Here is a 14,719-nt window from a genome sequence, read left to right as displayed (position 1 = left end):
TGATTTTAGGACAAAGATTATGTTTTAAATATCCTATAAGCAGTAAATAAACTTCAGATAAAAAAAGAACACTTACCAGTGGAGTTAACTTTGCCTACCCGTAGAGTAAGAAAGCTAACTGCCTGTGTGCAGGAGGCTTTCTGGTGGAGTGGGGTGCCTCCAGGCACTTATTGGTGGGCTACTGAGCTTTGGAACACTTGCCCCATCAGGGCAGATGCAGGCATGAGCCCCAAGGAACCAAGAGGCCAAGAAATCAGGAAGCAGGGGCTGAAGAGACAACACAAGAAGTCGAGCTGCTTCAGTCTCAAAAGGTACGGCCATGACCTCAGGGGTTTCAAAGGGTGGAGCCATGGCCTCTGGTGTTTCTAAGAGTGGAAGTGCCACTCAGATGGACTAGGAAAATGGTGCACTGAAAGCCCAGGGAGCAGAGTTGCTATCCTAGTGGGCCTAGAGGCCAGAGCTGAAGCCCAGGGCCGAGGGGCCTCCACTCAGAATCTGGAAAGTGTGGCCAATACCTACAGTCTGTAGGGCAGGGCTATTGTGTAAATGGTCTCAGAGAACAGAGGATTATTTTCAAAGCCATGAGGGCTAATATAATGTGTTCTACTGACTTGCTTGGTGCCTGTTATGCCTTCTTTCCCTCCAATTTCTCCCATTTGTAATGGAAATGGCTAGCTTGTGGCTGTTCTGTCATTGTACCTTTGGAAACAGATAATTTGTATTCTAGATTTCACAGAAGAGAAGTTTTGCAATTTTGTACTTGGAGTTAAGACTTTTGCTATGATACGATGGGATGAATGTTTTACACGTTGCAAAAATGTGACTTTTTGGGGGCCAAAGGGTGGGATGTCATGGATTGAATTATGCCCCCCTAAAAGTGTGTACTAACTTGGTTAGGCCATGATTCCCAGTATTGTGTGGTTGTCCTCCATTCTGTGATTGTAATTTTATGTTAAAGAGAATTAGGGTAGGATTGTAACACCCTTACCAGGTCACATCCCTGATCCAATATGAAGGGAGTTTCCTTGGGGTGTTGTCTGCACCACCTTTTATCTCTCAAGAGATAAAAGGAAAGGAAAGCAAGCAGAGAGGTGGGGACCTCATACCACCAAGAAAGCAGCACCGGGAGCAGAGCGCGTCCTTTGGACCTGTGGGCCCCGCGCCTGAGAAGCTCCTCAACCAGGCAAAGATTGAGGATAAAGACCTTCCTCCAGATCCGACAAAGAAAGTCTTCCTCTGGAGCTGATGCCCTGAATTTGGACTTTTAGATTACTTTACTGTGAGGAAATAAACTTCTTGTTAAAGCCATCCACTTGTGGTATTTCTGTTATAGCAGTACTAGGCGACTAAGACAACCCACTTTCATCACTGCTGTTAAATGCTGTACTAGGAATCAGGCAAAAAGAAAAATAAATGAAAGGCATCCAAATTGAAAAGGAAAATGTAAAACCATTTCAATTTACTGATGACATGATCCTAAATACAGACAGTCCCAAAGAATCCATAATAAAGCTACCATAGCTAATAAACGAATTCAGCAAAGTTTTAGGGTACAAGATTAACAAGCAAAAATCAGTTGTGTTTCTATACATAAGCAGTGAACAAGCGGAAAAGAAACTAAGCAAACAACCCCATTTACAATAGCACCTAAGAGTAGAAAATATCTAGGAATAAATTTAATGAGGAGTAAAAAGACTGCTACCATGCTGAAAGAAATTAAAGAAGACCAAAACAAATGGAAAGGCATGCTGTGTTCATAGATTGGATGATTTAATATTGTTTGATGTCAATACTATCCAAAGCAATCTACCGATTCAATGCGATCTGTATCAAATTCCAACAGTCTTTATCGCAGAAACTGAAAAGCCGATCTTCAAATTGACAGGAATTGCAAGAGGCTCCAAAGAGCCAAACCAATCTTGAAAAAGAACAAAGTAGACTCACACTTCCCAACTTCAAAACATACTTTAAACCAAACTAAACCAGTTGCCATCAAATAGATTCCGACTTATGGTGACCTCATGTGTGTCAGAGTAGAGCTGCCCTCCACAGGGTTTTCGATGGTGATTTTTCAAAAGTAGATACCAGGTCTTTCTTCTCAGGCACCTCTGGGTGAACCTGAAGTGCCAACCTTTTGGTTAGCAGCTGTGCATTAACAATTTGCACCACTCAGGGACTCCAAAACATACTATAAAGCTATAGTAACCAAAACAGTGTGGTAGCAGTGTAAGGACAGACATACAGGTCAATGGAATAGAATTGAGAATGTAGAAATAAACCCATACATCTATGTTCAATTGATTTTGAAAAGGTTCCAAGTCCACACAAGGGAGAAAAAGTAGTCTCTTCAATAAATGGTGCTTGGACAACTGGATCTCCACATGCAAAAGAATGAAGCTGGACCAATACCTCACACCATAGTCAAAAACAAAAAAAAATGACCAATGACCTATGTATAATAGCTAAAATCATAAAATTCTTAGAAGAAAACACGGGGGTAAAACTTCAAGAACTTGTTTTTGGGAATGGAATTTTAGATATGACACCAAAAGCATAAGCAACAGGAGGCAGGGCCAAGATGGTCCCTCTTACAACAACGACCCGAAAAAACAAGTGAATATATATATGACAAGCTAGGAACCCTGAACATCAAAGGCAAAGTTAAGAAATCAGGCTGAGTGACAAGCGGAGAGAGAGATGGTGCAGAAGCAGCAAGGAGTTGCCAGACCTGACTTGGTGGGAACCAGCACCCCTCAGCCCCTATCCCCAGGCGCAATTGCAGTGGGGCGGGCAGTAGCATTCAAGGTGCAGTTACTTCAGTGAAAGGAAACAAAGTGACGCAGCACTGATCCCCTTGTGGGACTGTGGTGGGGCTGGTGGTAGCATTCGAGACATAGCTGCTTCAGTGAACGAAGGCAAGCAAAGTGGCACAGCCCTGATCCCCTGAAGCAACTGCACAGAATCTATGCACGGCCCTGGAATCAGCAAATAAATAGCACTCTCAGCACGAGATAAGTGATTTCGTCTAATTTACCACGTGGATCTAACAGCAATTTCTTTTGAAAAACCTCTCTCCCATCTATCTGATCCCTCCTCCCTCTTCCCCACCTGGCTTCAGTGACAGCTGGTTCCCTGGGCCTGAGATAGGTCCTGCTGTGCTGCCTGAGCCATTCTCCTGGCCTTGGGGAAGGAATAAATTAACAAATGGGGGAAAAAAAATTTGCCAGCTTCCCTAATGCGGAAATGTACAGCAGAAGCGGCTCCTGTCCAGGCACAAGCGGTCCAAAGATTTTGAACGTCTTTTACCCCTGCATGGACCCAGGTGGCCCCATTTCAAAAGGTAGGACCTTGCTGTTATATTGCAAAGGTGAATGTACTTGAGGTCTAACTGTGTTTCGGCTTAGCAGTGGAGAGGTGGGATTTTTGACTTTTGATACCACTCTGCCTATTAAACAGGGTCCTCACCTACCCGTATGAGGGGCCTGAAAACTGGTGGCTCCACCCATACCACCTAGCAACTCACAAAAGGGGTCCAAGGATAAGTGGTGTCTCCCAGCCTTACAGTTAAAACCACTGGGTGCCTATGATATGGCTGCAGAGCCCACCCACCAGTGCGCTCTAGAGAACAGGGACGCACCTTCCTCACACACACTCAGGGGAAGGTTGTCAGCCCCCTGCCTTCCTCAGAGTCTGACCCCATGCTGCAACGAGAAACCTGTGCATACACCAATTACAACTGCTCCTCTAAGATCGTAGGTGAGAGCCTGCACCACATCCTAGGTGACCAACTACCTGGACACCTGAGCTGAATCTATACAAGAATAGTGAATTGACTCCTAGGCTCATATACCTGATGAAACCTCTAGCCATCTGGTGACAGGACATTAGTGCTTCAAAGTCTCCGGTAATCACATTAGCTCACTCCAGTAGCCTATCTGCATATATCAAAACAAAACAAAGCAAGAGGCTAGGACACAGTGAGCAAACATAAAATACATTAATACAATAACTTTTAGATGGCTCGGAGACAACAGACAATATCAAATCACATAAAGACGTAGACCATGATCGCTTCAATCAACTCCCAAAACAAAGACTCAAGGAATCTGCCGGATGAAGATGTATTCCTAGAATTACCAGATGTACAATACAAGATTAATATATAGAACACTTCAAGACATCAGGGAGGAGATAGGCAAAATGCAGAGCAAGCTAAGGAGCACACAGATAAAGTGGTCAAGGAAATTAAGATTTCCAAAACATAATGAAAAATTTAATAGCCTGCAAGAATCAACAGAAATAGCAATCAGAAATTCTGAAGATTAAGAATAAAATTTGAGGATTAGACAACTCAGTAGGAAGTCGGCAGAGCAGAATTGAGGAGATGAAAGTCCAAATTAGTGAGACTGAAGATAAAACACTTGACACCAACATATTTGAGGAAAAATCAGATAAAAGAATTAAAAAAAATTAAGAAACACTAAAATTTATGTGACTATATCAAGAGAAATAACTTACAAGTGATAGGAGTGCTAGAATAGGGAGGGAAAACAAAAAATACAGAGAATTGTTGAATATTTGTTGGCAGAAAACTTCCTGATATCAAAAAAAGATGAGAAGATAACTATTCAAGATGTTCATCGAACCCCATATAAGCTAAATCCCAAAAGAAAGTCACCAAGACATATTATAATCAAATTTGGCAAAACCAAAGATAAAAAGAAAATTTTAAGAGCAGCAAGGGATAAACAAAAACTCACCTACAAAGGAGGGTCAGTAAGAATAAGCTCGGACCACTCGGCAGAAACCACGCAGGCAAGAAGGCAATGGGATGACACATACAAAGCCTTGAAGGAAAAAAATTGCCAGCCAAGAATCATATATCCAGCAAAACTGTCTCTCAGAAATGAAGGTGAAATTAAGACAGTTCCAGATAAACAGAATTTAGGGAATTAGCAAAACCAAGCCAAAACTACAAGAAATGCTAAAGGAAATTCTCTGGTTACAAAATTGGTATCAGATATCAACCCAACACTACAACACAGTACAGAGCAACCAGATTATAAACCCAGAGAGGGAAATCACAATAATAAATCAAGACAAAAAAAACACTCAAAACAAGGAAATAACGATGTCATTATGTAAAAGATGACAATATTAAATCAATAAAGAAGGACTAAAAATGTAGTCATAGATCTGGAGAGGAAGTCAAGGTGATAACGGGGAGAAAAAAACTCTGGTTCAATCTTAGAAAAATAGGGTTAAATAATAAGTAACCACAAAGTAGGCTAACAATCCTACACATCAAAATAAAATACAAGAAAAACATAAAGACTCAACAAAAACAAAATCAACAACAATGAAAAAGAGGAAAACACAATTTAAAAAGAAAAACTACTCGGCAGAAAAAATTAAATGGAAAAAAGAAACTGTCAACAACACACAAAAAAAGACATCAAGATGACAGCACTAAACTCATACTTACCCATAATCACGCTGAATGTAAATGGACTAAGTGCACCAATGAAGAGACAGAGTGGAAGAATGGATTAAAAAAAAAAAATCTGTCTATATGCTGCCTACAAGAGACACACCTTCGACTTAAAGACACAAACAAAAACTCAAAAGATGGAAAAAATACAATCAAGCAAACAACAATCAAAAAAGAGCAGGAGTGGCAATACTAATTTCTAATAAAACAGACTTCAAAATTAAATCCACCACAAAGGATAATGAAGGTCACTATATAATGATTAAAGGCGCAATATACCTGGAGGATATAACCACATTAAATAGTTATGCACCCAATGACAGGGCTGCAAGATACATAAAACAAACTCTAAGAGCATTAAAAAGTGAGATAGACAGCTGCACAATAGTACTAGGAGACTTCTAACACACCATTTTCAGTGAAGGACAGACATCCAGAAAGAAGTTCAATAAAGACACAGACGATCTAAATGACAAAATCAACCAACTTGACCTCACAGACATATATAGAACGCAACCCAACAGCAGCCAAGTATACTTTCTTTTCCAACCCCACACGGAACATTCTCTAGAATACACTACATATTAGGCCATAAAGCAAGCATTAGCAGAATCCAAAACACCAAAATATTACAAAGCATCTTCTCGGACCACAAAGCCATAAAATGAGAAATCAATAACAGAAAAAACAGGGAAAAGGAATCAAACACATGGAAACTGAACAACACTCGGCTCAAAAACGATTGGATTACAGAAGAAATTAAGGACAGAATAAAGAAATTCATAGAATCAAAGGAGAATGAAAACACTTCCTATCAGAACCTTTGGGACACAGCTAAAGCAGTGTTCACAGGTCAATTTATATCAGTAAATGCACAAATACAAAAAGAAGGGCCAAAATCAAAGAATTATCCCTACAATTTGAACAAACAGAAAAAGCAACAAAAGAAACCCACAGACACCAGAAGAAAGTAAATAAAAAAATTACAGCAGAATTAAATGAGAGAACAGAAAAACAACTGAAAGAGTTAACAAGGCCAAAAGGGGGTTCTTTGAAAAGATTAACAAAATCGATAACCACTGGCCAAAGTGACAAAAGAAAAATAGGAGACGAAGCAAATAACCAGGATAAAAAATGAGATGGGTGATATCATAATAGACCCAACTGAAATTAAAAGAATCATAACAAAATACTATGAAAAACTGTAGTCTAATAAATTTGAAAACCTAGAGGAAATGGATGAATTTCCAGAAACACACTGCCTACCTAAACTAACACAAACAGGGGTGGAACAACTAAATAAACCTGTAACAAAAGAAAGGATTGAAAAGGTAATTAAAAACTCCCAATAAAAAAAGCCCTGGCGCTGACAGTTTTACTGGAGAATCCTACCAAACTTTCAGAGAAGAGTTAGCACCACTAATACTAAAGGTATTTCAGAGCATAGAAAAGGATGGAATACTCCCAAACTCATTCTAGGGAGCCAGCATAACCCTGAAACCAAAACCAGGTAAAGACATCACAAAAAAAGAAAATTACGCACCAATATCCCTCAGGAACTTCGACATGAAAATCCTCAACAAAATTCCAGCCAACAGAACTCAACAACATATCAAAAAAATAATTCACCATGACCAAGTGGGATTCATACCAGGTATGCTGGAAAGGTTCAACATTAGAAAAACAATCAATGTACTCCATCACATAAATAAAACACAAGTCAAGAACCACATGATCTGATCAATTGGTGCAGAAAACGTATTGACAAAGTTCAATACCCATTCATGGTAAAAACTCTCAGCCAAATAGGAACAGAGGGAAAATGGAAACCCTGGTGGTGTAGTGGTTAAGTACGACGGCTTCTAACCAAGAGGTCAGCAGTTCAAATCCACCAGGCGCTCCTTGGAAACTCTGTGGGGCAGTTCTACTCTGTCCCACAGGGTCGCTATGAGTCGGAATCGACTCAATGGCAACAGGTTTGGTTTGACTGGTTTGCCTCAACATAATAAAGGGAATTCATACAAAGCCAACAGCCAACATCATCCTGAACGGAGAGAAACTAAAAAAATTCCGCTTGAGAATGGGAACCAGAAAAGGGTGCCCTTTATCACCACTCTTATTCGACAGTGTGCTGGATGTTCTAGCCAGAGCTATCAGGCTAGATAAAGAAATAAACGACATCCAAATTGGCAAAGAAGAAGTAAAAGTGTCTCTATTTGCAGATGACATGATCTTATACACAGAAAACCCTAAGGAATCCTCAAGAAAACTACTGAAATAGAGGAGTTTAACAGACCATGACAATACAAGATAAACATACATGAATCAGTTGGATTCCTCAACACCAACAAATAGAACATCAAAGAGGAAATCAGCAAATCAATACTATTTACAATAGCTCCCCAAAAGATAAAATACTTAGGAATAAATCTAACCAGAGACGTAAAAGAACATACAATGAAAATTATAAGACACTACTGCAAGAAACCAAAAGAGACCTACATAAATGGAAAAACATACCTTGCTCATGGATAGGAAGACTCAACATTGTAAAAATGTCTTTTCTGCCCAATGTGATCTACAAATACAATGCAATCCTGATCCATATACCAGTGACATTTTTTAATGTGATAGAGAAACAAATCACCAACTTCATATGGAAGGGAAAGAGACCCCGGATAAGTAAAGCATTACTGAAAAAGAAGAACAAACTGGGAGAACTCACTCTACCTGATTTTAGAACCTATTATACCACCACAGTAGTCAAAACAGCCTGGTACTGGTACAACAGATACATAGACCAAAGGAACAGAATTGAGAATCCAGACATAAATCCATCCACATATGAGCATCTGATATTTGACAAAGACCCAAAGTCTGTTAAATGGGGAAAAGACAGTCTCTTTAACAAATGGTGGTGGCATAACTGGATATCCATCTGCAAAAAAAATGAAACAAGACCTATACCTCACACCATGCACAAAAAGAAACTTAAATGGATCAAGGACCTAAATATAAAATCTAAAATGATAAAGATCATGGAAGAAAAAATAGGGACAATGCTAGGAGCTCTAATACATGGCATAAACAATATACAAAACATTATTAACAATGTTCAAACACTAGAAGAGAACTGGGAGCTCCTAAAAATGAAACACCTATGCTCATCCGAAGATTCACCAAGAGAGTAAGGAGATTACCTACAGACTGGGATAAAGTTTTTAGCTATGACATTTCCGATCAGTGCCTGATCTCTAAAATCTACATAATATTGCAAAAGCTCAACAACAAGAAGACAAATAACCCAATTAAAAAATGGGCAAAGGATATAAACAGGCACTACACCAAAGAAGACATTCAGGCGGCCAACAGATACATGAGGAAATGCTCATGATCATTAGCCATTAGAGAAATGCAAATCAAAACTACAATGAGATACCATCTCACTCCAACAAGGCTGGCATTAATCCAAAAAACACAAAATAATAAATGTTGGAGAAGTTACAGAGAGACTGGAACAATTATACACTGCTGGTGGGAATGTAAAATGGTACAACCACTTTGCAAATCGATTTGGCACTTCCTGAAAAAAGCTAGAAATAGAACTACCATACGATCCAGCAATTCCACTCATTGGAATATATCCTAGAGAAATAAACGCCTTTACACGAACAGACATATGCACATCCATGTTCACTGCAGCAGTGAATACGACAGCAAAAAGGTGGAAGCAACCAAGGTGCTCGTTAATGGATGAATGGATAAATAAATTATGGTATATTCACACTATGGAATATTATGTAACAACTAAGAACAACAATGAATCTGTGAAACATCTCTTAACATGGAAGAATCTGGAAGGCATTATACTGAGTGAAATTAGTCAGGTGCAAAAGGACAAATATTGTATGAGACCACTGTTATAAGAACTCTAGATACAGGAAAATACTCTTTGATGGCTACGAGGGTGGGAAGGGAGGGAGAGGCATATTCACTAACTAGATAGTGGACAAGAATTATTTTAGTGATGGGAAGGGCAACACACAACACACTGGAAGTCAGGACAACTGGACTAAACCAAAAGCAAAGAAGTTTCCTGAATACGACCAAATGCTTTGATGGCCAGAGTAGCAGGGACAGGGGTCTGGGGACCATGGTTTCAAGGGACATCTAGGTCAATTAGCGTAGCTAAATGTACTAAGAAAACGTTCTGCATCCCACTTCGGTGAGAAGCGTCTAGGGTTCTAAACGGTAGTAAGCAGCCATCTAAGATGCATCAATTGGTCTCAATCTACCTAGAGCAAAGGAGAATGAAGAACACCAAAGATATATGGTAAAGATGAGCCAAGAGACCGAAAGGGCCACGTAAACCAGAGACTCCATCAGCCTTAGACCAGAAGAACTAGATGGTGCCTGGCTACCACCGATCACTGCCCTGACAGGGAACACAACAGAGAATCCCTGATGAAGCAGGAGAACAGTGGGATGCAGATCTCAAATTCTGGTGAAAAAGACCAGGCTTAATGGTCTGACTGATACTGGAGGGACCCCTGACAGTCATGGTCCCCAGACCCTTTGTAAGCCAACTCTCTAGACGGAGATTGGAGTGGACTGTAAAATAGACAATGATACTGTTGAGGAGTGAGCTTCTTGGCTCAAGCAGACACATGAGATTATGTGGGCAACTCCTGTCTGGTGGCAAGATGAGAAGGCAGAGGGGGACAGGAGCTGGTTGAACGGACACAGGGAACATTGTGCGGAGAGGAAGAATGTACCATCTCATTAGGATGAGAGCATCCAGGAGTACATTGCAAGGTGTGTATAACTTTTTGTTTGAGAGACTAACTTGATTTGTAAACTTTCACCTAAAGCACAATAAATAAATAAATAAAGCACAAGCAACAAAGGAAATAAATAAACTGGACTCCATCAAAATTAAAAACTTTTGTGTATCAAAGGACATTATCAAGGAAGTCTTGACAACCTACAGAATGGGAGAAAATACCTGGAAACCATACATCTGATAAGGATTTAATATCGAGAATATATAAAGAACTCCTACAACTCATCAACAAAAAGGGAAACCACTCAATTAAAAAATGGACCAAAAACGTAATAGACATTTATCCAAGGAAGATAATACAAATGGTCAATGAGCACATAAAAAGACGCTCAATATCGTTAGGCATCAGGGAAATGTAAATGAAAACTACAATGAGATACCACTTCACACCCACCAGGGTAGCTATTATCAGAAAAAATAGAAACTAACATGTGTTGGGGAGGATGCTATTCCTGGTGAGAATGTAAAATGGTGCAGCTGCTGTGGAAATGTTTGGCAGTTCCTCAAAAAAGTTAAATATAAAATAACCATATGACCCAAGAATTTCACTCCTAGGTATATACCTGTAAGACTTGAAATCAGGGACTCAGACAGACACTTGTATACCAGTGTTCACTGCAGCATTATTCGTAATAGTCAAAAGGTGGAAACAACCCAAGTGTGCATCAACAGATGAATGGGTAAACAAAATGTGGTCTATACACGCAACAATGAAAAATGAAGTTGTGATACATGTTACAACATGGATTAACCTTGAAAACATTATGCTGAGTAAGTCAGACACAGAAGGACAAACATTGTAGGAGTCCACCTATATGAAATATGTAGAACAGGCCTATGTATAGAGACAAAAGTTTATTAGTGATAACCAGGTATTGGGAAGAGGTAGGGATGGGAATTATTGCTGAAGGGGTACTGAGTTTCTCTTTGGAGTGATGTACAACTTTTGGAACTGGACAGTAGTGATGGATGCACAACATGGTGAAAGTAATTACTGTCACTGAGCTGTATACTTAAAAATGGTTAAAATGGCAAACTTTCTATTATATATATTTTACCACAATGGAATTATAAAAAACACAAAATGTGGCACTTCCTATGAACCAAAACTTGTTATGGATGAGAATCATTACCGATGTTATTCTGAAAATATATCAGTGATGTTTATCAAATACAAACAAAAAGTTAAAGAGAAAAAAAAACACTACTCAAGAGTATTTTTTCTTTCATCATCACTAGAACACTCTCACATAGCGTCAAAGATTACATGAGCACAACACAACAGTCTTTCCTCTACCTCCATCAGTGTCTCCTCAGGCAGTTCAGGAGCTTCAAAGGTGATGAGCCCCTCTAAGCTGGGGGGTGAAGCACCATAAGGCATGTACCTCAGGCTGGGAGCTGCCTCTGCTCGTGGAGGGGAAGATCCTGAACACACACCAGGTGGGGAGCCCATACACACACGGCCACTCGCGGAGCAGAGGGAGCCTCCAGAGCTGCTGGACCCCACTGGAAGGAAACAGAACACACAGAGCAGTTTCCTGAGTTAGTTTGAGAAGTTAGGGACTTTTGTATCCACTTCTACTTTTACTTATTGAATAAAATCTATTATTAATAATGAAAAAATGTTAAAAGCCAGTAATCCCCTATTTGAGCGTATCAATGATTTTTATTTTTCCATGCTTACCCATCTGTCAGTTTGTTGTGCTATGGTGGTTTGCATGTTGCTATGATGCTGGATGCTATGCCACTAGTGTTTCAAATAGCAGCAGGGTCACCCATGGTGGATAGGTTTCAGCAGAACTTCCAGACTAAGAAAGACTAGGAAGAAAGGCCTGGGAAGGCAATCTACTTCTAAAAATTAGTCAGTGAAAGCCTTATGGATCACAACAGAACACTGTCTGACTCCCTTGCTTTGGCTATATCATTAGGAAGGATCGATAGTTGGAGGAGGACGTTATGTCTGGTGAGACAGAGGGACAGTAAGGGTGAGAGAAACCCTCATGAGATGAACTGGCACAACAGCCGCAAAGATGGACTTGAACATGCTGGTGATTGTGAAGACGATGCTATGTTTTATTTTCTTGTACATAATGAATGGTGTTGCATTCACTGTCAAAAGGAACATTTCAGTATCTATCCTAAAGTATAACGGTGTCAGTGATAAGATAATATCCATATGCCTACAAGGAAGACCAGTTCGATACAGCTATTATTCAAATTTACACACAACCACTAAGGCCAAAGATAAAGAAATTGAAGATTTTTATCAGCTTCTGCAGTCTGAAATTGATCAAACATGCAGTTAGGATGCATTCATTATTACTGCTGATTGGACTGTGAAAGTTGGAAGAAAAACGTTGGTAGTTGGAATATAAGGCCCTGGTGAAAGAAAAAATGCCAGAGATCAAATGAAAGAATTTTGCAAGACCAGTGACTTCACTGCAAATACTGTTTTTCACCAACATAAATGGCGACTATACACATGGACCTCACCAGATGGAACACACAGGAATCAAATCAACTACATCTGTGGAAAGAGACAATGGAAAAGCTCACTGTCATCAGTCAGAACAAGGCCAGGGGCCGACTGTGGAACAGACCATCAATTGCTCATATGCAAGATCAAGCTGAAACTGAAGAAAATCAGAGCAAGTCCACGAGAGCCAAAATACGACCTTGAGTATATCCCACCTGAATTTAAAGACCACTCAAGAATAGATTTGATGCGTTGAACATTAATGACTAAAGACCTTATGAGTTGTGGAATGACATCAAGGACATCATACATGAAGAAAGCAAGAGGTCATTGAAAAGACAGGAAAGAAAGAAAAGACCAAGATGGATGTCAGAGGAGACTCTGAAACTTGCTTCCAAATGTCAAGCAGCTAAAGCAAAAGGAAGAAATGATGAAATAAAACCGCTCAACAAACAACGTCACAGGGCGGCTCCAAAAGACTAAATAAGGTATTATAATGACATGTGCAAAGAGCTGGAGATAGAAAACCAAAAGGGAAGAACATGCTTGGCATTTCTCTAACTGAAAGAGCTGAAGAAAAAATTTAAGCCTCCAGTTGCAATAGTGAAGGATTCTATAGGGAAAATATTAAACGACGCAGGAAGCATCAGACGAAGATGGAAGGAATACACAGAGCCATTACACCACAAAGAATTAGTCGATCTTCAATCATTTCAAGAGGCAGCATGTGATCAGGAACCAATGGTACTGAAGGAAGAAATCCAAGCTGCACTGAAGGAACTGGCGAAAAACAAGGCTCCAGGAATTGACAGAGTATCAGTTGAGATGTTTCAACAAACGGATACGGCACTGGAGGTGCTCACTCATCTATTCCAAGAAACTTGGAAGACAGCTATCTGGCCAACCGACTTGAAGAAATCTGCATTTACGCTATTCCCAAGAAAGGTGATCCAACTGAATGTGGAAATTATAGAACAGTATCATCAATATCACACGCAAGCAAAATTTTGCTGCAGATCATTCAAAAGTGACTGCAGCAGTATATTGACAAGGAACTCCCAGAAATTCAGGCCGATATCAGAAGAGGATGTGGAACCAGAGATATCGTTGCTGATGTCAGATGGATGCTGGCTGAGAGCAGAGAATACCAGAAGGATGTTTACTTGTGTTTTCTTGACTATGCAAAGGCATTCAACTGTGTGGATCATAACAAATTATGGATAACATTGCAAAGAATGGGAATTCCAAGAACACTTAATTGTACTTGTAAGGAACCTCTACGTAGATCATGAGGCAGTTGTTCAGACAGAACAAAGGAATACTGAGTGGTTTAAAGTCAGGAAAGGTATGCGTCAGGGTTGTCTCTTTTCACCGCACCTATTCAATCTGTATGCTGAGCATATAATCTGAGAAGCTGGACTCTATGAAGAAGAACGGGGCATGAGGATTGGACGAAGGCTCATTAACAACCTGCATTATGCAGATGACACAACCTTGCTTGCTGAAAGTGAAGAGCACTTGAAGCACTTACTAATGAAGAGCAAAGACCACAGCCTTCAGTAAGGATTGTACCTCAACATAAAGAAAACAAAAATCTTCACAACTGGACCAGTAAGCAATATCATGATAAATGGAGAAAAGATTGAAGTTGTCAAGGATTTCATTTTACTTGGATCCACAATCAACAGCCATGGAAGCAGCAGTCAAGAAATCAAAAGACACACTGCATTGGGCAAATCTGCTGCAAAGGACCTCTCTAAACTGTTAAAAAGCAAAGATGTCACCTTGAAGACTAAGGTGCACCTGACCCAAGCCATGGTATTTTCAATCACATCATATGCACATGAAAGCTGGACAATGATTTAGGAAGACCGGAGAAGAATTGATGGCTTTGAATTGTGGTGTTGAC

At 39.9% G+C, this 14,719-nt stretch overlaps 1 protein-coding gene across 5 annotated transcripts in view; it reads right to left on the bottom strand.

Moving 5' to 3' along the window:
- ULK2 (unc-51 like autophagy activating kinase 2) overlaps nt 1-14,719 on the bottom strand; it is a 177,241-nt gene that overhangs the window by 21,917 nt on the left and 140,605 nt on the right. For all 5 annotated transcript variants that reach the window (XR_007516206.1, XR_007516207.1, XR_007516208.1 and 2 more), the window contains one exon: nt 11,632-11,840. Coding sequence is in view for 1 of the 5 variants with exons in the window: in XM_049874618.1 (XP_049730575.1) it covers nt 11,632-11,840 (209 nt within the window). In the remaining 4 variants the exon portion in view is untranslated. The remainder of the gene's footprint in view (nt 1-11,631; nt 11,841-14,719) is intronic.

This window comes from Elephas maximus, chromosome 2 (assembly GCF_024166365.1).
Source record: "Elephas maximus indicus isolate mEleMax1 chromosome 2, mEleMax1 primary haplotype, whole genome shotgun sequence".
NCBI lineage: Eukaryota > Metazoa > Chordata > Mammalia > Proboscidea > Elephantidae > Elephas > Elephas maximus.
This window is presented reverse-complemented; position numbering and strand designations above follow the sequence as displayed.